The sequence below is a fragment of the Tigriopus californicus genome, chromosome 6, assembly GCF_007210705.1.
Source record: "Tigriopus californicus strain San Diego chromosome 6, Tcal_SD_v2.1, whole genome shotgun sequence".
NCBI classification, from domain to species: Eukaryota; Metazoa; Arthropoda; class Copepoda; order Harpacticoida; family Harpacticidae; genus Tigriopus; species Tigriopus californicus.
Window position 1 is genome coordinate 5,526,940 of NC_081445.1, and position 26,970 is coordinate 5,553,909.

At 40.2% G+C, this 26,970-nt stretch overlaps 3 protein-coding genes across 6 annotated transcripts; 2 read left to right on the forward strand and 1 right to left on the reverse strand.

Moving 5' to 3' along the window:
* Window positions 1–3,316: 3,316 nt before the first annotated feature.
* On the forward strand, window positions 3,317–15,919 carry LOC131882835 (phosphatidylinositol 3,4,5-trisphosphate 3-phosphatase TPTE2-like). 4 transcript variants are annotated; one of them, XM_059230114.1, is made up of 8 exons: window positions 3,317–3,517; window positions 5,752–6,055; window positions 7,335–7,568; window positions 7,634–7,914; window positions 8,516–8,803; window positions 8,882–9,182; window positions 14,672–14,921; window positions 15,541–15,919. In XM_059230114.1, exons 2-8 carry the CDS (start codon window positions 5,836–5,838, stop codon window positions 15,734–15,736), a joined length of 1,770 nt encoding a protein of 589 aa, XP_059086097.1. In that variant the 5' UTR covers window positions 3,317–3,517; window positions 5,752–5,835; the 3' UTR covers window positions 15,737–15,919. The 4 variants fall into 4 exon arrangements, with proteins under 4 accessions (XP_059086097.1, XP_059086099.1, XP_059086098.1 ...); XM_059230116.1 differs by lacking the exon at window positions 3,317–3,517 and adding an exon at window positions 4,157–4,397; XM_059230115.1 differs by lacking the exon at window positions 3,317–3,517 and adding an exon at window positions 5,388–5,696.
* Window positions 15,908–23,988, reverse strand: LOC131882834 (sodium/glucose cotransporter 1-like). The gene is made up of 11 exons (XM_059230111.1): window positions 23,759–23,988; window positions 22,634–22,906; window positions 22,210–22,281; window positions 20,247–20,351; window positions 18,732–18,896; window positions 18,459–18,657; window positions 17,975–18,386; window positions 17,405–17,572; window positions 16,560–17,119; window positions 16,310–16,484; window positions 15,908–16,069 (listed from the first exon to the last, which is right to left on the reverse strand). Exons 2-11 carry the CDS (start codon window positions 22,736–22,738, stop codon window positions 16,003–16,005), a joined length of 2,028 nt encoding a protein of 675 aa, XP_059086094.1. The 5' UTR covers window positions 22,739–22,906; window positions 23,759–23,988; the 3' UTR covers window positions 15,908–16,002.
* LOC131882836 (loricrin-like) lies at window positions 23,981–25,130 on the forward strand. Its single transcript, XM_059230117.1, has 3 exons — window positions 23,981–24,016; window positions 24,156–24,238; window positions 24,523–25,130. Exons 2-3 carry the CDS (start codon window positions 24,194–24,196, stop codon window positions 24,979–24,981), a joined length of 504 nt encoding a protein of 167 aa, XP_059086100.1. The 5' UTR covers window positions 23,981–24,016; window positions 24,156–24,193; the 3' UTR covers window positions 24,982–25,130.
* Window positions 25,131–26,970: the final 1,840 nt, after the last annotated feature.

Below are 26,970 nucleotides of genomic sequence, written 5' to 3' on the forward strand. Positions count from 1 at the left end.
GAGTATTTCGAGCCTCGAGTCTGTGTGGTGTTCTGCTACAAAAAGAATAGCTCTTGCTCACAGGAACTTCTTCTTCCCATCCAAGGTTAGTATCAAAAGGTCCGATAAAAGCTTCTTGGGTTCCGCAAGTCTAATGTTACGTCACCCATTTGAGCTCCAGGAGGGTTTGTCACTCACGAGATCGCGGAGCGTCGATCGAGATCTAGCAGTTCGACCGGGGGTTCGGCCCGATTCCGCGATAGAAACCTCGCCATTGTCCTAGAAGAGGCCTCTGTTCATGTGGCCTGAAGACTCTGGAATCTCTGGAGGCGACTGCGTCCATATTTAGCATCATGCGCAAGCAACAGACAACTCGAAATCATCTCTGGCCACGGCTATTCTTTTTGTCGCCTCGGGCTCAAATTGTCGGTTGGTGTTCTTGTTCATGCAATAGTACTGATGGGTGTTTACAATAACCTCTTTGGTGGCGAACTGGCGATCGCAGCCACAAACTTGATTTCATTTTTCATGAACTGTCTTGTCTCTCTTGTCCCTCTTTCTCTCTCTTGGACTTGGTGCTTTGGAAAGGTACAGACAGAACTGAACAGAAGTAAAAAGGAAGAATCTGATTGCGTTGAACCTGTTTGCCTGGATTGGCCAATTCCGGACTTCGTTGGTTTGGCACCGATTCAGGCTACTGCACTCGAGCCATGCAGGAGATTTCAGTTGTTGTTGCCCATAATGCCTAATGATAACTGTAACAAGCACATTTCGGTCAAGCAATTCGTCACAGGGGAGGTATGTTATCAGATCAGTGGTACTGCCACTACTCCGAGAAGATTTTGTACTGCTTTTCTATCCTGAACTACGAAGAGAAGTAAACCCCGAAATATTGTCAACCTGAAGATATTTGAACTGGGTCTGGTATCCCTAAAATTGACAAGGATAAACAAAAGATAAGTTGAATAAATTGTGGAATTTGATTAGACGAGAGCGTACATGACCGAAGGTCGAGAGGGTCAGATTAAAGCTCTGGGTCGGATGTACTGCATTTCACGGAATGTTTGGGTTGACCAAGAAGAAACCTGCTACAACTCTCCATGTCAACTGGTGATGAAATTTATGGTCATATGCTATTACAAGTAAGAATAAGTGGATCCGAATGTTGAGGAAGGTTCGATAATCTAAGGCTGCCGTTTTCAAAGGCGGAACAAAATTGTTTTGAAAAATCGTCCACAATTTTTGGGCTATTATCATCCTATTGCCTAGGGTCTCATATTTCCAGCATGTGCAATAAACAGGCTGAGTACAAACCTGATAGCGACAATGACATCACTTATCGGAATTTCTTAACGGTTGGATAATGGGATAGCTGGCTTCTCTGGGCGGGCGAGGAAAGTACACAGGAACACCGTTAAGTCGGGTTTAAGCGACATGTTAAATGTTTTGGGAGGAAACTGACTTTTTTTGATGAAACAACTAGTTCCTCTTGATTTCAAAGTCTTGAGAGCATTGATGAAAAATAGTCCCGTGTCCTCTCAAAAATGCAAGAATCACAATGCAAAATCAACCTTGATTCAGTTATTATTTCAGAAACTGTCCAAAATTTCTCATTCCAAAATATTGAATTTATTGTTCAAAAAATGATGAAAGAATGAAGCTGATTCATGAAATAAGATCGAACTGACTTGACTGATTTGACTTATTACCTCCAGTGCTTGTATTTATTTAAGGTGAAATTAACATGAAAAACTTTAGAGCCTGCTTGGCACCAATTAACATCCATTGCGTTCATGCCTATTCCTCTTCTAATTATAGCATGTTGATCAGTAGGATATACAACCTTAAGTTCGATTTGAGCCGATGATTTTTTTATAACTTTCAGAATTTGTTTCTGAAGATAGTAAGGAAAACATTTGATATTATGTAGTATTTTCTATCGGCTCATCAATAACAACAGGCCTTGTCAAGTGAACGCGTTCATGAACAACTGACGTTATTCCATGGGGCAAAATCAAAGACAACATGCCCAGCCAAATCGTATTGTCCATGCTTTGAATTTTGACATCAATTTCATTTTATCTGCTTGTCTAGGCAAATAGCAATGTGGTATTGAGCCAATTTGATAGTGAATGCGCCGGTTAACCCCAAACATGTTAATTTTGTTGGGTTGGGTAACACACCTCACTCGAAATCATTTGATTATTTCAAAATCAATGAGCGGATGGTGCGAGTGAACTTTGTTTTTTGTCTTAGTTCTCCCTCCCCAAATTGCCCAAAATCAGGGTGCCGGTCCATATTTTTCCTTGAATTTCCTTTACTTGACATGCCCTATACGGGCCCCATCAAAGATTATTCTCGAAGAACTGGGGATATGAATTTACAATGGAAGTAAAAATTCATTTGTCTTGGACCATTCACTATAGTCAATATTTTGAAAAAGGACGTAGATTTTCACACAAACTAGGACCGTAATGCCTGGAAAACCGTTGGACTCCAATTAATATTAAAAAAAAACATTTATCAATCAACTGGACCACTGATTCTTCGAACGGCGAACCAAACAAAAAAATCAATGTTATAAGTGACACGGAAAATAAAAAAAAACTGCACAGTTGTTGAACCATTTCGATTCATCATCTTGCCAATTTTATGATAGAAGATTTGATGTTCTAGGGTATAGCAATTATTTTTGTTGAAATTGGAACAACCCACAAAACATGAAAATAATTTGTTTTATTGCAATGACCTTAACGTGTCAAATGTCTTTGCTATTAAAATATTAAAACTAAGTCAATAGATAACGAAAAATTTGGATAACTTTCACACTCTGGGAGTCGTTGTGACCAAGGAGCTTAAAAACGCACCCTGAGAAATTATAAGTAATTATATACTAGCAACTACCAACGTATGTTAATTATAGCTTTGGTGTTTGGAAGGGTGGTTTTAATTTAGAAAATGAAGAATAACCTAACCCCATCAATGTTGACGGTTTTGATTCTCTATTGGAAACAATACTTCATCAATAAAGGATCTTTTATAACCAATACTTTTAACTATATTAATACTCGGAAATCTGATCTTTGCGTTAATAAAAAGCCCGCGATTTTCAAAATTACAACTTGGTCTGAAGACACTTTGCAAATGATTAACCATTAATACTCGACCACTTCAAAGGACTAAGATGTCAGAAAGATCAAAATTATCCAAATGATCGAAGAGATCAATCAGACAACGAACTGGCAAACCACACACAACCAACCACAACCAATGAACTAACCAACTAACAAATTAGAAACTTGACTGGAATTCCGTTACTCATAGTTTTTGCAGCGTATTAGATGTCATGTTGATTAATTTCATCTTCAATGTCAACTCAGACATTTAAACCAGTCCTTTTTCTTCAGATTAGTTAAGGAATTACGAGAATTTTGTTGCATCCTTTCTTTTTTATCCGGCATCAAGATCCCTTCCCTCGTTCAAGCAAGACGGAAAGACATTTCGAATTCGAAGGACTTGTCTTTTTTTCTGGGAAAAGGTATTAGACGTGCATTTTCTTCTTACTTTCTTACTGGTGTTAGATAACGTCTACGTTATGAAAATTGCAAAGCTTAAAATGCTCATCAAGAAGCACCTCTGGTTCTGTATCCTAAACTCCAAAACTCCTTGGCATTTCTGTTAATCTCTCAGTTCTGCCATTATTGTAAGCCACTAACGGTCCAATCTGGTTTCATTCGACTGCACTGCCTTCGATTATTTAAGCAATCGTGTGTCCTAGAAGAGATAATTCATAAAACAGTTGAGCTTGCTTCAGATTTCATCGACTTTGAACACAAGCTAAATTTACCTCAATAAAACCACTCTTCACTCATTTTGAACATTATTTCTAGCTTAGCATCCTTGAATGCTATTTCTGGACACCCGATTGTTTTGATGGTCTTTTGTTCCCTCAACTTTGAGTGACTTCGTCACTATCGAAGTGTTACGCGATTAAACTCTCCACCTAAATAGCCCAACAATGGTATTTGCACCTAGTTTATGTCGTTTAACACGATTCATGTAGAAATGGCAAAACATAACAGCTTAGGACACCCCTCACAAACGTCATGGACAGTGCAAGAATGGAACCCATGGAATGACTGTACTTGCCATTTCAGACTCTATTGGAAAGAAAGGCTTTGGCAGGCTGATCGTTCGGGGCTCCGACTTTTTTCATTGATAATTCACCCTACTAGGGGTTTGATCAATTCGATGAAAACTTAACAACGATGATGCAAAACAGTCCTAGATTAATGTCATTTACAGCATTCGCCAATTGCTTTCTTTCTCTAAACGCAAATATGGATATGGTTTTATGAATGACTGGAGTCTTCAGGAAAGTATCATCTGTGGCCGACAGCTCTCTGTTTGCAATAAAAGTAGGTAATGCATTTTCTTGCCTTTGAATGGTTTGCGAGGCAAGGGGTTAATGAAAGAAATAGGAGGTAGTCGGTATTCCTCAAATCAGGACCTAACTTCATTACCAGAGATCGTGCCTAAATATCCCTGAAATTCGCATTATCCAAACGATGTTTTAACATTAAAATCAATCTATGAATGCAATTCAGGCAAAGTTCTTGTTAGTATGGGACTCCAAAACGTTATCCTGTATATTAGATGCAGCTCTCAATTTCCGTTATGATTAGAGGGTGGATTTGAAATTGCTTTGCACGCTGAGCAAAAATCAAAGTGGGTTTCAAATGAGTAATTGGTTTTTATCAGTATGGATGACTTGAATTGTCGAAAGAAGAAAATCGATTACGAAAAACCCTCTCAAATTTCTGCTTGACGTGCAAATCAATTTCAAATCCACCATTTAGTCATGACAATCTAAATGTGTCTGTAAGTTATTTGGAGTGCATTAGAAGACCATCTATTGGTTAGTGTCTATGCTTTCAAGAAACCAATTTGATTTGAAACCAAACTCGAACTTGATCAGATTTGCTTTTGTAATTGATTTCAAGCCAGAACTGGAACTTTATCCGTGGATTCCGGTTTTACCTAGTTCATCGCCACATCTTCTTTTACGTATCGTAACACCCTCTGACGCTCTGCAAATAACAATAAAGCTGTAAAGCATGTCTGACTTGTTAGAATCTGATTCACAGGCTAGGTTAGCTGGAAAAGCTGGAAGTCAGATATCAAAGATAACATAACTTTGCGTTGTCACTTAGAATGTAAACTCCCAGAGTGTAAGTTTTGTCTTCATCTTTAAATTAGCCAATTGTGTTTGCTAGTTTCGGCTCACGAACCAGCCCAAGTAACCTATGAGGTACTACATAACCGTGTGCTGTCACAGTTGATAAGGTGATTTAGCGGATGATTGACTCGACTCGACAAGCCAGGCAGGGTATATGGATTGAACGCACTCGGTTCTAAGGATTATTCCTCATTCATGCACTCGCCGGGCCTTCGAGTGCATGTACGTTGTTTCGATAGGGTGCGAGAGTTCCTCCTTGAGGGACGCTGAGTAAAGAAGGATTCCCCATGTTCATATCCTTCCATCTGTATCGCTCCTAGTTCAAAAACATAAGCACAAGTGGCAAATTAGTGGCTCGAGCCACTTGGTGATCAAAAGAACACTTGACACATCGGCGTCATAGACAGAGTTGACCCTCTTCTAAAGTTCCATGGAAAATGTCACTACAGTCGCTACAGTCATACAGTCAGAAGTCAAAGTAAAGGGTGAGTCACATGTGCTGTTGTTGATAACATGGTAAGATCTGTTTTTAGGACCTCAAGAACGCCCCTAGTACTTGAAGACTGATTCGAGAACGTGATGATGATGGTGCCAGTTTGAAAGACAGAAATCTCAAAATGAAGACCAAAAAGCAAGATCTGGCCTTAAAAAGAGCCTTCGACACGCTTATCATGACCTCTCGTAGCAATGTCGAGTTTGATCCAATTGAAAGGGACGAGGCTGTGTCTAACACGAGATGGTTCTTGATCGAAGAGAACCACAACTACGATGTGAGGGATGCCTTGGCTGAAGGCGAAGTGGGACTCTTTGTGGATCCTAGCCAATCTCCTTCAAAAGGTAGCTCTCCATGCCACCCTTAAATTTTTTTAAATCTTGGTCACCCTGTTTGACCGAGGAAATAGTGCTAAGTCAAAATGGAGGAACCAAAATTAATCAATTGGTTGAAAAGATGAAAAGGTAACCAACCACTTTGAATATTGCCTATACTTGTTACGCCATTTTTAGAATGTTTCAAGTAAATTCAATGAGCGCCATAGGACATGCTCACGGGGGTCTTTGTTTACCCCTTTGCACTTGAGCGCCCCCTTTTGACTTACGTAGGGATGTGTCGAAGTTTTGGCTATGGCATGAGTCAATAACAATAGCGTCGAAATAAGCGGAGCTGCTACACACACAAAAAAGGATAGAGCTCGAAGCGACAAAAAGGTAAAACTTTAAGCTCGCTTTGAGACAGAAGTTCAATTGTTGGTTGAAAAAGCGGTGGCATTTTTACGGTTGACACATCCCTACATATCCGAAAGATGGCGCTTGGGCGCAAAGGGGTACAAAAGACCAAACAAACTGAGGCTGCGATCGTATCCTATTGGGGACCGAACTCCAAAGAAGGACGCAATCCAAAAGTGGTGTCCAAAATTCAACACCTTTTTTTTAATTTTTCCGACCACGTACATAAATGGATATGAATAACGTTCGGATGAATGCAATGCTATTATTTGTCGGGAAGTGTTAAAAATGAAAAAAAAACAAGATACTGCCATTTCAAATAACCAGTTTGAACATGGGGTTCAAATATTTTCATTTGATGTATACTTCATTCTTGATAAATTCTTAGGTTGAATTTAGAATGATGATCTTGGCGAAATTTTTCATGATGCGATGTTCGACAGGGCAACAAAGAATATTTCCGTGATACCACTTCATGCACGCCAACCCTGTGAGAATGCACCCACAGCAATAGAACAAGTAAAGCAAATCACATTCGGCCATAGGCACCCCCAAAATCTTACGCCAAATGTTGCTATGAAGTCTGCAGGGCTTTGTCCAAAAAAGAACTTTGGCAATTAAGCCAGCAGATACCACGGAAGTACTTGCCAATAAGAAAGAACATCTCAATGCAACTTCATATTAGGTCCAAATGGCGAGCGCAATGGTCATTCCGATGAACCAAGTTTTGTACATTATTGACATACGTACGCACTCCAAAGTAACTTAAACCAAGGAAAGAACATTGATTCTTCACAGCTTGGAAAACTGGACTGACTTCCTCGCTGATGAGTGCAATCAGTGTTTCATGGTGTCCTCAGTGATGTAATTTATTCATCTGTTTTTGTTGCAGCTTGTACTCTAGAATATATTCGATGGTTCACGCTTCGATTCGTCGTCCAATCGTTGGGTTTTCGGATAATCACGTTCAGCCTCATCATCATCGACTTAATACTCATTCTAGTGGATCTCATTTTGGACTGTCCCCCGGGGAAAGCATCACGTGTGCTAAATTTCGTGGATTTTGGCCTGTCTTGCGTCTTTATGTTGGAACTTTTCCTTAGAATCTTCGCCCTTAGACCAAAAGGTACTTCCTTCAAGACAAGTTTTCGTCACTTTCCTCCGAAACTGATCACATTTTTCTCTTTCCAGTATTTTTCAAGACGAAGCATTGGTTCAACATTTTGGATTTTATCATAGTTTTGCTCACTTTGACCATATCAATCGCCTACACCATAACCATAGAGAAATCCATTGCTGATGGCATCTTCCGAGATGGCTCTTGTGAACCTATGAAGAAGTTAACGCTCTTGAGCATCTCCAAAATTTTAGTCATTTTCCGCATGATTCGATTCCTTCGGCTGCTCCGCCTCCTGCGGGTTTACACGGAGCATCACCAAATCAAGCGGGCCATTCGTCAAAAAGTTTCTCAGGTATTGTGATTTGTTGATTACATCCGGTGGATTACAGAGGTTTCGGTGGGCATCCACATTCTATTGGGTCAAATTATTCCATAGTGTTCAATGGGTCCCTTCAACTTCATAAAACAGCACTAGCTAGGTTTTGAAGCTCAATTAGTTTGAGCCAAGAATGCCTCTAACAGGAGGATTGGTCATGCCGACTGAGCAAGCTAGATCGGTTAATATTTACAAAATTTTCCCTAAAACATTTCTAGAGATACGAAAATTTATTCAATTTTGTTTGTTTTCGAGCTTAAATTAAGGGAATCTATCTGTTATATCGAACTATGTAATAAAACATGCATTGATCAAATCATCGGATCAATTTAGATTGTCACAAATAGTAGGTCCTTCGACCCCGAAGTAACATTCTTTCCAAGAGCATTGGAAAAAAGTGTGAGTAGCTTAGCTCCGCCGACGCCACTCCAAAACCCTAAAGGTCTCTTGTATAAGCAAAAGTTACAAATGTTAGATTTTGCGAAAATAGGCCGACCATCTGTTTGCTCAAGAGTTCTCTCCAAGATTTGACTCAAATCTTATATCATACTAGACGATCCAACGCGCTTTATTCCAGAACAAACGGCGTTACCAGCAAGATGGCGTCGATCTGGATCTGACCTATGTCACCCGGAACATCATAGCCATGAGTTTTCCCAGCACTGGACTCATGTCGTGGTACCGGAACCCCATTCGTGAAGTCAAGGCCTTTCTCGACCATCACCATGGGGAGTACTACCAAGTGTACAACCTGTGCAGTGAGCGAACTTACGAGGACCATTGGTTCCACAACCGGGTAACTCATTGGCCCGTGGACGATCATAACGTGCCTTCAGTGGTTGAAATGGTCGAGTTCGTTGATCAGGTGAGTCATGGCTGCACATGACCATACATCCATCCCCTTTATGCGACATGTTTTATTGGGAAACTCTTCTATCTCAAGGTAATGAACTGGCTTTCGAGTAATGAGAAAAGTGTTGTGGCCATTCACTGTAAGGGAGGCAAAGGACGAACAGGAACCATGATCTGCATTCTTCTGATCGAGTTCGAGTTGTTCCAAAATGCTGCCCAATCCTTGGAATTCTTTGGCCAAAGGCGCACGGACCGAAATGTTTCGAATCAGTTTCAAGGCGTGGAGACGGCCAGTCAGATCCGTTATGTGACATATTTTGAAACACTCCGAAAACTTCCGCAAAAGTTTCCCGAAGATGTTTGGATGAAGATGGATCAAATCCGAATTACAGGTAAGCGTCAATCAGCCCAAGTCTAAAGCCAATTGAACCGCAATGTGTGGACTTCGTTCGATATTTGGACTGTACTAGTAACGATTTCTAAGTCAATCACAGCAACAGCAGATTCAAATGATGCATTTTTCAATGAACTCACTCTTGTACTCTTCTAATGCAGGGCTCTAGATGAATCAAGGCATTCAGTTCCGAAAGCAGAGAACATCCTATACTTAATGAGCTAGACGGCTCTAGATTGATTGACTAAAAGTTCACCTCAAAATCTTATACCAACTAACCAGCGGTAATCTTTTTGTCAATCATAAGTGGCCCAAAAAAACTTTTAGTGTAATACATGAACTTACTAAAGCTGCTTGGCACCGGGGAAAAATAACTTTGTTGTTAACAAATGAAACTGCGAGACTTCAAAACTCCATCAAATCATAGCCAGGCTCCAGTCGGATCGCAATCAAATTACTAATTGGGTCCAATGATCAAAGAGCCCATATGGTAATGTGGAAGCAAAATCCAGATTAATTTAATCTAGTTTTTGCGATTGCATGTCCATGTTAAAGCGACATCCAGCCGAGAAATTCCTGAAATACGATTTGCATCCATCATTACCATATATCTTAATTGTCTTGATGGCGGAAAACAAGTATCGATAATGATATATTTAGTGTATTTCTCATAAATCATGGATTAAACGTAAACATCTTTCATTTGTCTTTGATAATCTGTCAAGAAGCTACAAAACATGTTTTGACAAGACGAATAAATATGTTTAAAAATGCCTGAAGAGTAACTAAAGCTTCACAAATGACTTTCAAAGGCATAACTTATCGTCCAAATGTTGTTAGCACACTTCTGGGACGACTGTGGACAAATTGTTTCTGGAAGGGGAATTGAAGCAGGTAAGCAAAATTCAGTCATACGGGTCGCTGATCTCATTGTTTTCCTCTTGTGATACAATACCTTAGTCTAGAAATGTTAGAACAATGCTAACAATGGTTATGCGTTTTCGGTTCTCCAAACTTCAATTTTATACTGTATTGTGTGTTCTACAAAATACGATAACCGGCTGACATGGTCCAAACATACCGTATGTATATTCACTACGTAAGCAAAGGAGTCTACTTCATTTTCCTCCTGTCCTATTTCTTATATGTTGTTCATGCTTCGTCACCATTGAATGGATATTTCAAAATCCTCTAACAATCGAGACAATAGAAAAGAGAAAGAGAGACAAAACACAATGATTCTAAAAAGCGAACAAACCTTTTTTCGCGCAAAGCGCTCACAATCCCTACAGTTCAATTTTAAGATCTTCAATGGATCAAACACCCAGGAACCCACGAAACCATTTGCTTATGCATTCATTTTTTATAGCTATCCAACTTTCTCATTCAGGTTATCTGCACTTAATATCTCAGGTTCAAGGTCCCCCCTATTCCACTTTGAGTTTGTCTTATGAATGTATTCCAATTTTAGAAAAAAAACACGTTTGAATTTCGGAACGAAACGTCGCTAGAACTCTAATAATATTTCTTGCTTTGCACTGTATGGAGAATAATTGTTTGATTAACCTCGTTTTCACTCTTTTGGGGGTGCTGCCTCAAAAAATGAGTATTATTTTCCGTTTCGTTCAATCCGTTAATGTCTGATCGCGTACGACTCCATCAACCCTTTTAATCAATGAAAGTTGATCCATTGTCATAGTGTCCTCATTTTTTGTACTTGACCCAATAATTTGGATGTAGTAATTTCCAGTATTCTAACAGTAATTGCAGGAAACTGAACCGGACATGAATGAGAGTACGAATAGCCATCCCCGAATCACGTCGAAATGCTTTCATGGGCTTTGCTTTTTCTCTACATAGTTAGACCCATTTTATGTAACGTGAGTTCCTGAATAAAGAGGCTAAAACGGGTTTATTGTTCGAGTGAGCTTACATTGGAGCGCATTTCCGAGGAAATTACCGCGAAGCAAATAATCCACGGGAGAAACTTATGCAATAGGGGATTCACTATTTATCTCTCGATGCTAAACAACAATCCCCATTGAATCGGGAGAGAGCACTACCGTTCTGTTGCACGCAATCCGGATCGCCTCCACAGATTCCCGACATAGTTCTTCCAGATAGTACAGATAGCCCAAGAGAAGGCTAAATGGAGGGATGCTCTCTTTTCAATAGTATGGATGATGTTTGGTCCAGATCTATTTCTGATCCGGCATTGAGTAACACTTATGAGTAATCCTGTTCATCCAAATCCAGTAGGGTCGTTCCATATTTTTGTGACAATGAAAGTTGTTGTTTTTTAGGAGGACCGACATCCGTGTCGTTTTTAGTCTGTAAACATTATCCATGGCAAAGCACAGAGTTTTGGTTAGATGTCCTTCATCAATAAAAAGATACTCATTACTTCGACAATATCTGATATGGTCAGTTTCAATTCAAAGTTTAATTGGAGATGGACCTAAATCCGGTTTGGTGCTCAGTACAAAATTTGCAAGGGTCCCCCGGGAGTCTTTTGCTCACTGAAACCAACAGCAATCCGGGCGGCTAAATCTTTGTAAGATTAAGTGTGCTTTTCTCACAAAAAGGTTGGCTTTTCACACTACCACCATCTATAATGGCTGCACTAAATAGAGTCGAAAAACAAGAAACATTTTATTCGGAAGCAAGAAAGGTTAAGCAACTCAACACGATAAAGAACATGTTTCAGGTCTCTTAGCTGATGAACCGACCTATGATTGACGTAAAAAATCATCTTGGATTCTGGCTCAGATTAGAATAGTAATCCACTTAAAACCTACAAAGAGGTAACATTTTTAGAAACGTAATCAACAGATGTTGGGATTAACCTTAGTTGCGTTTCCAACTAAAATTTTATTCAAATCCATGGAGCAAACGATAAGATTGCATTTGCATCAAATTTGACTACTAATTGCTCCAGTTATATCTTAAAGTAATTGCCAAGAGATATAATACGCTTTTTCTATGCCTAAGATATGAATGGAAACATTTCACTTTTCTGAAGCACGTAGAAAATCCCGAATATAGTTTGCAATATAACTTAAAACTTACTTAATATCAATATTTCACAATTGTGATGCCATACTTGACAATCGCAACTTGAATCAAGCTTTATTTTGAACTTTGACAAAATTATATCAACGTTGAATAAAAACATCGCTAGTACGCAGAAATTAATTATTGCAACAAGTGACAATTTTGAAAATTAAAGTGTCACATGTATCGTTCAAATATTTTAGGAACATGATAGGATAATGTAGCTTTTAACACTCAAGTAAAATGAAAGGCAATTTTACATCTTATATAAGTTTTAAATGACATGGTTTGCTACTTTTAGCTTTTAAAGAAATCTTAAAGAAAATGGAAAAATATTACTTCTTGTCGTATCATTGAAAAAGTCAATAATATGCCTTGTTAATAACTGGAATCATAAATAGGCCATTTTTCGATCCTTTAAGGTGCAAAACGCAACTTTCAACTTGCAATAACTAAGCATATGCTCAATAGAAGTTTATGAAATTTTACGTCAATACACAACTAAGAGAAGGTTTAATACTGATTGACTACGTTTTTGACAATGATGCATTTCATTCGGCTTTAAGTGATTGGACACACTTATCTGAGCTACTTTTAAACATGTGTATTTCACAAAAGTTATTCCTTTTGCTTCTTTGACAAATAAAAACATATCTAGTTGTCTTGGCATTTGAGCAAACACTTAACCAGAGAATATAACCACCATGAGCGTTGAAGAATTTTGATATCAGAGGCAATTTGGATTCGCTTTTGTTCCACGTTTTTTCGACGAATCTGATCTTTTGACACAGTGATTACAGTTGTAACGTGAGATTGTGATGGAATCCACCAGTCAATGCACGTAGCGCCTTCTAGGTCCTTCCTGAAAGGGCCAATTGGGTATGTCAAAGGAAGGAAATTCAAGAAGAACGTAGTGCAGCAACCCTGATATAGAGCATTTTGAGGAAGACAAATATTACGGCCAACCTGCACCGGGAATAGACTGAATTTATCATTTAATTCAGCTTCCCGGCTCGTTGGAGCTAACAGTATTCTGATATTGAGCCAAGAGTATAATGGCAGAACTGCACTAAAATGACATATTTTTGAGTTTTGTAGCAGAACTCACTCAGTAGTTGAACATTCAATTGGATTGAAGAGCGAGTGTGAGTGCAGGTTGGCTACAATGATTGTCTTATTTCTCCCACCTCAAAATGCTAAAAATCAGTGTGGCCGCACTGAATTTTCTTTGTTTCACATGCCCTATCATCAGGTTTTAAATGTGACTGCAACCTGCATGCTTCATTTCACCATTCAGAAAATCTGAGGCGTTGGGAAAATCTGAAATGCAATCCGAAAGTAATTTGCTGTGTAGTGCAGGGCTAAATCATTGATCTTTAGGATATCACTTCCAAAGTTTCAACATGAATATTTTAGTTTTAATGGTGAAAGGGAAAGCAACAACCCATTGCAATAAGAAGCTCTTAATCTAAGATGTAGAGCTGAAAAACCGTGCAAAGTAGTAAATCTGCTTCTTGGTCATGTTCGCACTTTTTGCATCTCATCATTTGCAGATCCAGGACATTTATAGTTAACAGACATATACATTGACACAAAAAAGACAAAACACAATTTTTGGTTTCCCTTTTTTTGGAAACTGTGAGAGGAATTTGTATTACCTTCATTCTCAGTTTATCAGCAGGTAAAGATTGTTGTAGTTGGCCTTTAAAGACCCATTTTGGACAACCAAGTTGAATTTGAAGGCCTGTAGGAACAGGTTACGAGAAACGGTTTTTTTATTGAATAACATCAATATACGTTCCCATTAGCATCAATGATTTCGATAACCAAGTGCATTCTTTAGTTCCCATTACATTTTTCTAAATTTTCTCATTTTGATTTCTAGGTTTAAGGCCAACTGCCTTTGAAAGAAAAACGGGGAAATCACTTGTTGACCCACGGTAGTACTACGATCATTGTTCCAGAGGAACATGATAAATGTTTGATCCAATTTTAGACCGAATTTGGATCCGCTAAACTTTTTACTATTAAATATCTTGGAGAAGAAAGTCAGCACCACCTTTCATTCAAATGTGAAGTGCCTCAAGACCTTTATTTTCAAGTGGTCTGACTTAATGGCGGAGAGTACATCAGAAACAGACTCAGACGTCAGGGTAGGGCTGCCATTAGAGCTAGAGGGGTCTATGTAAAAGGATTTCCATTACTACTTGTTCCACCTACAAACTAAAAGTATGCAGACGCTATGCACCCCAACGACCTTGATAGATTCCTGATTACCACACGTCCTGGAATGTATCTCCCCCCCATACCTTGGAATCGTAAATTATTGGTTCGATGTCCGTAATCAGTTTGACGTTATGTTTGAATGGAGAGAAAATAGTGCAAACGATCAAAACGTTCCATCTTCAGGTAATGTGTCGTGTTCAATTCCAGGGATTTCGACTGTTGGCAAAGGCAATGGATCCGATCTGTCCTTGAAAGTGTCGAGTCGTCATCAGGATGTGTTGTATTTAGATGACGCACTCACGAATTCCCAAATGTGGAACTACAACCCAAACGATGATTGTCTAACCATCAAAATGTCAGATCAATGCCCAGAAGTTGTCCACGACATCAGATTGAAATTCTATTCCTCCTCGAGTCGCTGTCCGAAAGGCTATGAAGATTGTGCGTTCTACTTCTGGTGAGTGCATCCACATTCGTCTGACAAAACAAGCATCAAGTTCTTAGAGCTTTTCTTTCATAACGAAGTATTAACAAGTTGGGCAACTAGGCAGTTTCAGTGATAAAATGACACAGAATACTCTTTCTTTTGTGTACCATCAAAACAACCGACCTCAATTCTAAGATCTGGATAAATGTCATGTGATATTTTCTGGATCCAGGTTCTCTCTTACATGTTAAAAATAATGCCTAAATTGTTGCTCGAAAGTGCTTAAGATCTGTGAATAAAACGAACTTCACGTGTCTATTACAGGTAATACTTTTCGTTCAAATGAAATGCCTTTTTAAAGCATGATAATGTCGTGCATAATAAATAGTGCAATACCAATCCATTTGCACGGCCATTCATTTGTTTGAAATAGTAAAACATTAAAGTACTATGTCTATATGTGTCCACAATCCACTCTGTTTTTCTTGGCTTTCTGGTGTACACATTTCGTTGAGGAAAAAAACTGGGATATCACGACGTTAACAACTTCATATTTTTTCCTTCCCTCAACATCCTAACGACCGATGAATGTTTGGTTCCCAATACAGTTTACGAGCTCTAACGTGGTTTCTGTTTTTGTACTCCATAGGTTCCATACGTTCTTTGTAGACGTGGAAGGCCAAATCCCCGCAAGACACAATGTTCCTCAAACGGTGGAACAACTTCAGAGGCGACAATTGATCCTTCGGCGAGAAGAAATTGATAATCCTCACAAGGAAAAAACTTGGCATGTCTACAAGGAGAATTTCCAGATTGAAGTGCTCTTTCGAGTTGCTCGAGCCTAATACTCCTTGAACGAACTTGCAAGAGCTTGCAAGAGTTCGCAATAGCCCACCATTTCCACTACCATTAGTTGGACCAATGACAGTACCTGAACTTACGAGCGGTGGCCTTGATCCCACGTGACAAGTGACGACGACTTCGAGGATTGAATGTTGGCAATAAATCTAAGTTAGTTCGACCATCAATTATTATTGCTTTTATTTTGATTACTCTATTGCATTTGGAAGTGTATTCTTTGATATGATATGAACCCATTCGACGATGAAAATCAGGCATAGAATCCGATGATGAAAGCAGTTATGGCCATGATGAGGACCGCGTTCAAATTCACAATCCTACCGAAAGAAGAGGCAAATTAATGAACTGTGGCCTTTATGAACTGGTGTCGCATTTTTGGCTGTTAAAGGAGAGTGGTAAGAAATCGCCGAATAGAAATAACATTCAAAACGAGAAGAGAAACCAACAGGCCTTGAGGATTGAGCGCCCGAGTTTTGTAGCATTTCGAATTGAAGTTAAAACTTAAATCTCAATCTAAAAAACTCGCGTCTCAAATTGAGCAATGGTTTGTTTCATACCTCTTCCAAAATGGTTCTTCTTTCAGAAACAAGGCTGCTTCTGTTGCCTTCTGTTCGGGCGTCAACTCAGCGATAGCCATTTGGTCCTCTTGGGGTTCCTCTGACTTATCTTTGTTATCAATGCCACAAAGGAAGTTCACACATTTCCGTACGAAACTAACATCTTCAACGTGGGCTGGAACACCATCAAGGAAAGTTATACGAAATCGCTCTCTATGGAGAGTCTATTTACGGACACCCATTCACTTACATGTTAAGGCCTTTAGTGACTGAACATCTTCCTGCTCTTGAGCGGGAGGCTCAACCTCCTCAGAGTCCAAATCAATTCGAACCTTGTCCGAATGTCGACTCCAAAACGTGAGTCGGTACAAATGCTTCTCGGGGATGGGATCCGTCAATAACGTCACGACAATGGTGACAATGCCCGTGATTCCCCACAAGATGATGCCGAAATGCAGATAGTGGATGCTAAAGATGATATCGTACCACCATTGAGGTGGCTTGGCCTCACCTGACCCACAAGGAGGAATGGCGTAGCCAAATTCAAGCCCAAACCGGATCAGGCCCACAATCAGCCCCACCATGAGACCGGCAAAGGCCCCGGGTTCATTGCATCTGGGCCAGAACATGGCCAGGAGATATATCGCGCAAATAGGAGGGGCCAGATAGCTGGTAATGGATTGAATGTACACGAACAATTGGGATCCCTGAGAAGCGTTGATGATCGGGATCCAAATGATGCTGATCACCACCAAGACCAGGACGAAAACTCGTCCGGCCATGAGAAGCTCGAATTCGGAGGCTTTTTTCCTAACAAGAAGATTTCACATTAAAGCTCACCACACTTCTGAGTTTTGGGCAATCTCGAAAATTGTAGTGGGTTGCACATGGGGTAACCGTTATCCATCCCAAGATTTGTGCAGAGTGACATTTTCAGTGATCATTGTAATATTTTAGACCTGACCTAATCCAACCAAACATAACCTAACTTTTCGGTTGCAAGGGCCTGGGGGCGCCTACGCAGCGGCGTAAGCCTGCAGCACCCAAATTGCACAAATATTGGGATGGATAGCGAGTACATGCACATCGTTGTACCTGAATCTTGTGTAGATGTCCATGGTGAAAATGGTCGAGGACGAGTTGAAAATCGAGGTTAAGCTGGACATGAGGGCAGCCATCATGACCGCTAGCATTAGCCCACGTAGTCCCATGGGCATTCTCTCGTTCACCAGTTTGATAAAGGCGATGTTTGTGCAGCCAGCTCTGTACGATGAAGATACGTAGGTGAATTCGGATAGCCGTAGTTGTTTTCATAATGTCACGAACTTCTAGAAATATGGACTGTGAAGTGAACCAGCTTCATGTCAAATTGACCGGCTTTAAGTTATGTTGTCAAAAGCTTATGCAGCTGACCAAGAGCAGGCTGAAAATTTGAATGTTATGTAATGATTACTACAGAAGTTTGGCCACATCTCCTTTGTACCGTAAGCGTGCTTTTGGGCTCAAGTAAAGCCAAGTTTACGTATGTATTCGACAAGACCTTGTGATTCAATGAAGTGCTTATTTTGAATAAAGTGCATTGTTTAGGAGATGAGAATTTTGCGCTTCTGTTCACAGTCCACATCTCTCGAATTCCGTGATAGTATGCATGGTAAGAAACTTTACCTTGACTTGCAGACGTCGAAGCAAGCGTCTGGGGAGGCACATGCCACAGAATTAGGGAAAAGTACCCTGGCGGCCATCCCGGGAAACACCATGATCCACAAGGGCAAAAGCTTCAGGTATCCAGCCAGGATGGTCCCCGCCTTGGCGTGAATCATATCTTTACTGGCTAATGACCTTTGTACGATGACTTGGTCCGAACACCAATACCAAATCGAGTTGATGGCCAGACCGAAGAGCATGCCGGTCCAAGGAAGGTCGGTGTCCACGCCCCGAACTAGGTGCATAGCGTTGTCGGGCACGCCACCACAAAGCTCACTGGAAGAGTCGTTGGGGTCGGAATGTGATCGGTTTTGGGCCACCGCTTTGAAGAAGCTTTCCACCATTTGGTTATAGCCACCAGTTTCTTGGAACCCTAAAATTGAACCGGCCTTTGGATTCAGGACACGTGGTTCCCTTTTCTCCTTGAGTTCCTTTTCCGACTTACCAATTCCACAGAGGATGAAAGCGCCAATAATCATTAAAACAGTCTGAACAAAATCTGTCCAGATCACAGCAGAGAGCCCCCCGGCGATCGTAAAAAGACATGCAATGGCCAATAAGATTAAGATTGATATGTAGATGGCATAATCTCCTTCGATTTGTGTGGCTTGAGTGATGAACAGAGCACCAGCAAACAGGTCAGCCTACGAACGGAAAGTGGATGGTTTCAGGATGAAAAAATCACATACTTTTCATGGAGAAGGTTCCGACTACTTACAGAAATCTTAGTAAAGATGTACAATAAAAGAGCTAGCACTGAGAGATATATTCGGATCCTCTCACCACCAAAGCGCTTCTTTAAGTATTCGGGCATTGTATACACTCCAGAAGCCATGTAAACCGGAACAAACAACCAACCCAGCATCATCAAGAAGTAAATGGCCTGAAAGAAGGAGTAAGAAAGATTATAACATGGATCAAAAGGAATGATACGTAAGACCTAATTAACAATAATTTCAATTTCAGAGTCTAGATTGAAATTAAAAGCAGGTTGTCTAATCTTTTAGTAACAACTGAAACATCATATTGTCAAAAAGAGATTAAGAGTACCGGAAGTTTAATAACCCTTTGTTTGTCGCAGAATGGGTAAAAAGTAGCAACGCACAATTGTTCTTGCAAGATAACGTTAAAGTCGGCTTTTCGGATCAAGCCAGCTTTTCCTTGGGGGCTTGAATTCATCAAGCAAATATCCAGAGGTAAGTATGTGAACGACATTTACTTAAACCTTACTTTAAAGACGTTAAAAACTATCATTGTTTGCATTTCTTTGATTCCCTTTGACTTGGGCAAAATGGGAAAACAGCCTTTAATTACTTCTTCATGCAGATTGTTCACGATCCAAGTAATCTGAGTCGTTTTAAATGTATCGTCATCCCAATTCCAAGAGAGAGATTTTCATACCAGGAAAAGCTTATTTGAATACGTGCATCATATCATTCATTCAGCGCAAGTCCCTCGAGACAAAAAGAAATACACTGTAGGAATATTGAGGGTGGTCCTCGATCTAAAAATTGAACTGGTCAAAAATAAACCGTCACGTGAAACTTTGCATTCATTGAGCGTGCCCTCAAATCTAGTTGCATGCGTGTGTGTTGATGTTCCATGAATGCATGAAGGCTTCAAAGCCACCATCTCTTGAAGCCAAATTACAGAAAGGATCCCAATAAGGTTTGGAAGATACACTAAGGTAATACATCGTTCAATTGTCAGCTATCTGGGATTATCAATGTACGACTACCCACTATAACTGGCTCTTATTTAGGAATACATTCTTGAGGATCGAATGCCTCCATGAAGATCCACATGCATCTCGGTTTTCGGCTCACGAGGATCGTGTCTAATTAGGTTTTGAGTTTCGAGATTGATCTATTTCTATTTCCGAATCTTGGAGCTCTCCAAGTCTTTGACGATGATGTCATCATGATGCCCTTGCAAGGCTGGATGGAAGGTGTCTGTGAAATGATTGGCTTTCATACCAAACAAAGTGTCTTGGTCTTTAGAAACCGACAGCCTTCATTCAGTTTTCAAGACCGATTATGGTGTACTGCGTACTTTCGATACTTATCAGTATTGTTGGCATCAAGAAAACCTGGGGGATCCTTGACCCGACAATAGTACAAAACGTAGAGTATACAAACAAAGGACATCAAAATGGACCCATGGACCTTTTTTCCCGTTATATAATAGTAAAAGTCCTTTTAGACTCAAAATACACGCTTTTTAATGATCTCACCGTGAATTCAAAGGCCGCCACTCCAATTCCGGATGCCGCGCCAGAACCGGCCAAACCAATGAAGTGACCGGATCCAATGTTACTGGCAAACAAAGAGGCTCCAACCTGAAAAGAAGAGAAACGGGTCTTGAAATGTTGATCCTGACTATAGATTGTGTCACCAAGACCTCGACAGAAGGTACATGGAAACATAATGAAAATGAGGCTCATTGCTTCAGGGTCAAGGTTATGAAAGAGGAAAACAGTTGAGAGCCTTAGAATGAGTGAAAGGCGAGGTTTTGGCCACTTAGAAGAACTTTGAGCACATTTGAATAAACAACATCCCTGAGGATTGTTTGGACTTCATGGGATGAGTTAAAATGAAAGGTGTCAGAATGCTTAGGTTTCAATCAACCCGTAAAGCTCCTAAAACTCTCTCCAAGAATGATCTAAGTCAAACTTAGTTTCTGCAGATCAGAAAAAAGCAGGCTCGACTATTTTGGACCAAAACTATTCCTATTCCCTCGGATAGCAGTGCATAGTACTAGGTAAATATAAGTCTTCTCCTTTCTATTAACTTCCACAATGAAGTGTGTGGCCATTCATACACAGTGATCGTGTGTTTTTCGACCATTTTTGAGCTCATTTTTGCGGATTTAGTTTAGTGCTGACAGGCCCCGAATACCTCGTAGGTTTATAATTTGAATGACATATTTTACCATCTTATGTGATGAATCTAAATTTAAAGGTAGATAGATAAAAACACCATGGTATTCATGGCTCTTATGCCTATCCATTGGATAACTTTTCTTCGTACTCTGCCCAATCGACATTGACAATTTCAGCGGTCGCACAATCTAATTGGTTCAATCAAAAGGTCAAATGGTTATACGGATATGCCTCGATAATATCTCCTTTTGGATCAGGCTTAAATGTTCTAAGATATTTAACTAAGCACCATCTACTGTCATTGTAAGCGCACTAATTCTTGACCTTCGTACTTCTGTAACTAAAGTTTGAAACTTATAAGTTGACGTAACAACAGGAGTAAGTAAGCCAATACAAGAACCAAAGTTTAATATCAGTTAGTAATTAAGCACCCGTCGCCAATAAATGTCACCAATTACACCAAATGACGTTCCAATGGTATTGTGGTACAAGAAAGGATTTAGCCCTAGTTAACACTTTTAGGGGTGATATAAGAAACTACAGTCAGTACAGAACTCCTCTGTCGACCACCTTGATTACGTTATTGTATGCATATTTAATTGCGATGTATTGGCATCAAGTTCACTCCTACATTCGCTTCCTTATCTAAGCGAATCGAGAAAAAGTTCGGTAACAATGTTTATCAAGGAAAAGAAATCATTGAAGCCATAATTTTATTAGGTGATCCGACCTTGACATTCACAGTGCAGCAATCCATCTGCTGTTGATTCCCAATGCGTGTTGGTCAAATTACCTTAGAGTGCATTTGCTTTCAGAATCTAGGAAATTAAAGGCGTTCGAAGTATTTATTTTACATTTTCCTGCAAGGATGGATTAGCCTACCGGTATATCAAAGATATGAATGAGAGTAAACTTTGAGAACGTTTCTCGGGTGTGTTCAATGCTAATGTTTACAATAAGACCCAGCGTCCATATTCTGGTTTCTTTTCTGCCAATCATGCATGCACCAATGCTTGATTCAAACGCATGCCAACGCATGTCAAGGGATCTTAAATAACCCAAAAGTTGACAAAAGATCACACAATTAGTTTGAAAATAGAGTTCCCAGCCACTCATGATCCTTTTGAAGCCTACCCTTACTACGTATCTATTTTTCATATATACGAGCTGTTCCCTAAATGATAAGTTGGAGCCTGTCTGTCTCTGGTCCCCCAAATTAATATGTTGCAACAACCCATCAATTCCTGGTCGGTATGGAGCTTATAATTAGACCTGGAATTTGGGAATTTGTGTGGCAAACCTCGAAGATATTTACCGGTATGAAATGCATGCTCCTGGAAGACAAGAAATATCCCGAGAGCGATGATCGATTACTTCGGTACGAGACCTGGAAAGGAAAAGGAGAGACTTAGTTCCATTCTGAGCACATTCCTACTTCTTATGCATTGGGATTGTGGGATTGTTTTTCAATTGTTCGTTAAGGGCTAACAAAAGTTGTCATTAGCATCACAGATTTGGGGTGTTCTCTGCCGAAAAACGAAAGCCTTTTTTGTAATTGTTCTCTCTACGTTCACCATTTTGTTACTTAATAGAGCCATAGTCAATGTAATTGGCATTTTTGAGTCAAACGTGAATTCTGTGGGACTGTGAATTATGAACCATCAAATGAATGATACGTTTTTTGTCACGCCCATGATAATTGGTTCCAAATTCCATTCATAAGATACGTGATTACTCACAAATAATCCCACTCCCAGGACGAAGAGAAAGTATGCCACGATTACGATGTAATCTAAGATCTCCAAGCCTTGGAACGTGTTCTCATTGTCCGTATTGTCGGCCATGATGATGCTCTCAGGGGAAGGGCAGAAGCAGAATGTTGCTGTTGTTGTTGGTGGTGTTGTTGTTATTGATGTTGCTCATGTGTCCTCCAACCTGATCAATGGTCTCAATTCACTTATCAACCCTCCCAATACTGATCCTCCTGAGAGGACAATGTCTCGAAAACGCACCTACAAGTCAGATTCCAGGTGGCATTAATTCCAAAGACACCTCACTCCCGAAAGATGTGTCCTTGCTCATAACTCATTAAATTCCGAGGATGAGCTCCTTGCAAACACACTTTGTTATAATTTCTCATGAAGTATCACCGCACGAGTATTGGCAATGCTAGCAATAGTGGTGGTTAGGTATGAATTGTCTTGGAGCCCTTCACGTCTTCACAACCTGTTGTGATGATTCAGAGCGTCCTCGCGCACAGTACATAAATACACTCAAACCAGGGCCCGATCATCTACTGCTTATACTCACATCCGCACTCAGTACAATACTACCTGTATGAGTTGTGTGATAAGGGAAGGGCTCTATCTTCAGCCCTCAGCCTAATAGAAATACGAACTTAAAAGTACTGCCAACCTCTACCGTGTGGGCATCTCTAGTATACCTTCAATCATGGTTTTCCCGACCAGACCCGCTTCCAGGAAATGACAAGTACCAATGCAGGTTGATAAGGAGCATAGGACATACATGCGTACGTCGGAGAAGTTCTGCCAAAACGTCTTACTTTTGAGTCAGAACTTTGAAGGGGATTCACCTTGTCCACACGCCAAACCAACCAACCACCTAAGCTTGGCTTGACATTGGACAATATAATGTTTCAGTTGATTATCTTACTGGAAGCCATGGAGTAAGTGTTGGTAAGGAAACTTTGTTTTTTTTTATCTTATTTTCAAAAACAGTATTGAATTCCTAAATACTGAAAATGGCAACCCTGGCTGATGGCGAACCATTGAATAAAGAGGCTTCTGCATTGGGGCATACTCTTCCCTATACAGGTACGGCTTGAATTTGGTAGAAGGACTCACTTTTATTCTAAAGCTGACTCCCTGAGTGACACCAGGTCGGTGCAGGACCTCTTTAAATTATCACAATAAACAGACCCAAGTCTTGTCCAAGCACGATTCACAAATCACACGGGAGACGAGAAACCTTCATTCGCCAACGAAGAGGAAACTTGGGATATCCTCATGATTCCTGGAGTTTTACGAATGGTGCGATAAAAGGAATCCTTTGCAACATGTAAGTTAAGTTTTGTGAACGAGAATCAAAAGAAATTGGCCCAGGTACAGGCCAGCATTACCTTGCCAAGCCGGATCATAAATATTTTCCTTGTATTATCAACTCATAAACAGGCTCATATAAACGATATCAGGTGGCAAGGATGACGAGCGTTTATAATTTGTGAAAAATCTCGCTTTGCAGAAAAAGGGCAACAAGACGAGTTGCAATCTGTCTTCGTGATGGAAGAACAACAAGAAATCCCAACCTATTGGCAGGAATATGGGGTAAGTGCCATTATATCATGATCCAATGGCCAGAAATCATTTCCTACAAATCGAAGGTGAAGGCTCCTTCTTCATTGGTCCCATCCGTGGAATCGCTGTCTTTCTTTGGGGGGCTTAGTATGCACCCGTGCAGGACTCCAACACAAAACAAACACATTAGTAAATAAAGAAACCACGAAGGTCTTTCCTCATGGTATAATAAGCGGTTTGTCATGGTGACTTGAGCAAAACAACAAACAACAATTTCACAACTCATTGTTAGAATAAATTGTTCCTACTTCTAGGCCAATGCCATCCGAGGCAGTATCTCCGCCGTTATCATGGCGGTCCTGATCGTGATCCTGGCTTACTTGTTCAAACGCCTGGACAAAGCCAAAACCCCATCGGATAACTCCGTATACTACAACACTCAAAGTGGCTCGGTCCAAGCCAACACGGGCTTGAAAAATTATGGCTTTTCCAACAGCAGTAACTTTGCATCCAGTGGAAAGGGACAATCTGGGACAAGAGGGGGCTACAGCAATGCGGGGTATGGTGATGGCAGTGATTACGGGGGCGAAGGAGGAGGATGCGGGGACAGTGGCAGCGGTGGTGGTGGTGGCGATTACGGAGGCGGAGGCGGAGGAGGAGGAGGAGGAGGGTACAGTGGCGGCGGTGGTGGTGGTGGCGATTGTGGAGGAGGAGGAGGGGACAGTGGCGGTGGGGGTGGTGGTAGTGGCGGCGACTGCGGAGGAGGAAGTTGATTCAATTTTCCATGCGCCAAGGTTGATCCCGATTGGTCAGAACGAATGCAAAAAAATAAAAAATAAAAATCAAGCGTCAATATACTAGCATATACTATCCATAGTATGTGTGGGTTCTAATAATTGAAATATAACCTAAATTTCCCAGATTGGCTATTCATGATATTTTCTTTCCTCACCCATTCACTCTTCCACAAGATCACCTAAACAAAGTAGCATGACGGAATAAAAAAATAGAATTCAACATTTAGTGAAAAAAGGGATGTCACACTGTTGTCATGTGAACATGTCACATTCATTATTGATCAATATTAGAGGTTCCAAATGTTTGTTTCGGGTTTAGCAACAATCACATAATTACTATGAGCGAGCACATTTTTTCTATTTCATCTTTAAAAACTAAACCTCGAGAATTTCCGATTAAAGTTTTAAATGTAAGTTTCTAATTTGAGGGTTGGCACTCATTTTACGTACTTTTTGCACATTTAAGCGTGCTTACCTTGTTGCCAAAAAAAAATTTAACTGATAAAAAAAATTCTTGTCTTTTAATAATTGTTTAGTTATTATTTGGCCCTCAAAAACAATTTCCTTTTCCGAGCCCAATTGATAAACAATTCAATTGATAGTATCACCTTTCTCAAGACAAGAAAATATGGTGCTTGTGTTCTTGTTTTACGAATTTGCGACAACCCCTTGTGCTACACGGTGTTCAAAAAGCCCTATCAAGTTTCCAGAGAGTTTCCCAAACACATCTCGGCACTTTTCTGCCTCAAAAAATCATCGGGAACAACTTTGATCACAAAAACTACAATTTTCAAAAACCCATTCCATGAAAATTGGGAACACCCTTAGTTAGTAGCACTTGATTATAAATTACGATATCATCCATTACACCATTACTGACCTACATGGGATTTCATGGTCCAAATTTCATCGTTTTCAACCCCCAAATGCCCCGGTTATATCTTAATTCAATTTCCTAATGCAAATTCAGTTTCACAAAAACCAAAGATTATTTTTCTTGCATAATTTCAAACTAATTCAAACCGTTATGCAACCATATTTAAAACCCACAAAAAAGCAGATTTTTGAAAATGTATTTTTGAACCATTCAAAGGACACTTCGTTGAGCAGTCACTGAAAATTTCACTAAAACCAATGAAGCCTTAAAGAAGCTAATTTTAATCAATTTCCACAAAGTCTTCAAGAAACGACCAAATCTATAACATTGTCTGTTGCATGTATTGTCTTCAGAATTCAAGTGAATGTGTAGCTAAGTGTAATCATGATGATTGTTAAACACATTTTCAAAGATTACACTTTTATAGTGTTTTAAGTCACAAATGCTTCTCAGGGATGGGATCAGACAATAACGTCACGACAATGGTGACAGCGCCCGAGATTTTCCACAAGCTGATGCCAAAATGCAGATAGCGGATGCTAAAGATGATATCGTGCCATCATTGCGGTAGGTTGACCTCACCCGTCCCACAAGGAGGAATGACATAACCAAATTCAAAGCCAAATCGGATCAGGCTCACAATTAGCCCACATTGTAACCCGAAACGTTCTCCACAAGCGATTTAGAGATACCCAAGTACAAAGAGGAGTTTATCTTCAAGCATTGCAATATCTTCCGGAGGTAAGGATGGAGATCCGGATAATTTTCCCACTTTTGTAGATTCCATATAAGTCCACATGCAAATGGTGACACGACTACTCTCCAAGGGATATGGACTCCTTGACGTTTTGATGGAGAGGTTGGAGCACGAAATGGACCAAGAGTACTTCTTCCCTTGGGACAGTTGTGCCAAGTTCTTGAAACATACCGAGAGGATTAGTTACTTCAGAGAATGGTCCATGGATAAAGCGAGGAGGGATCGATGTTTCGAGCCTGAGGTGCAAACCACAGTACGGACTCGATCCAAGGCCCAAGAAAATGGAATGCAAGCCACCTGAAGTCGGAATCTTGTCAGATCTGTCATGGTC

Excerpts from the sequence above, each read along its gene's own strand:
- LOC131882836 (XM_059230117.1), top strand. The coding sequence starts at position 24,194 with ATGGAAGAACAACAAGAAATCCCAACCTATTGGCAGGAATATGGG. Across the intron at positions 24,239-24,522 it reads CCTATTGGCAGGAATATGGG|GCCAATGCCATCCGAGGCAG; the intron begins GTAAGTGCCATT and ends TCCTACTTCTAG.
- LOC131882834 (XM_059230111.1), bottom strand. The coding sequence starts at position 22,738 with ATGGCCGACAATACGGACAATGAGAACACGTTCCAAGGCTTGGAGATC. Across the intron at positions 18,897-20,246 it reads TGGCGGCCTTTGAATTCACG|GCCATTTACTTCTTGATGAT; the intron begins GTGAGATCATTA and ends TCCTTCTTTCAG. Across the intron at positions 16,485-16,559 it reads GTCACTAAAGGCCTTAACAT|CCCACGTTGAAGATGTTAGT; the intron begins GTAAGTGAATGG and ends ATGGTGTTCCAG.
- LOC131882835 (XM_059230114.1), top strand. The coding sequence starts at position 5,836 with ATGAAGACCAAAAAGCAAGATCTGGCCTTAAAAAGAGCCTTCGACACG. Across the intron at positions 7,915-8,515 it reads TTCGTCAAAAAGTTTCTCAG|AACAAACGGCGTTACCAGCA; the intron begins GTATTGTGATTT and ends GCTTTATTCCAG. Across the intron at positions 9,183-14,671 it reads GGATCAAATCCGAATTACAG|GGATTTCGACTGTTGGCAAA; the intron begins GTAAGCGTCAAT and ends GTTCAATTCCAG.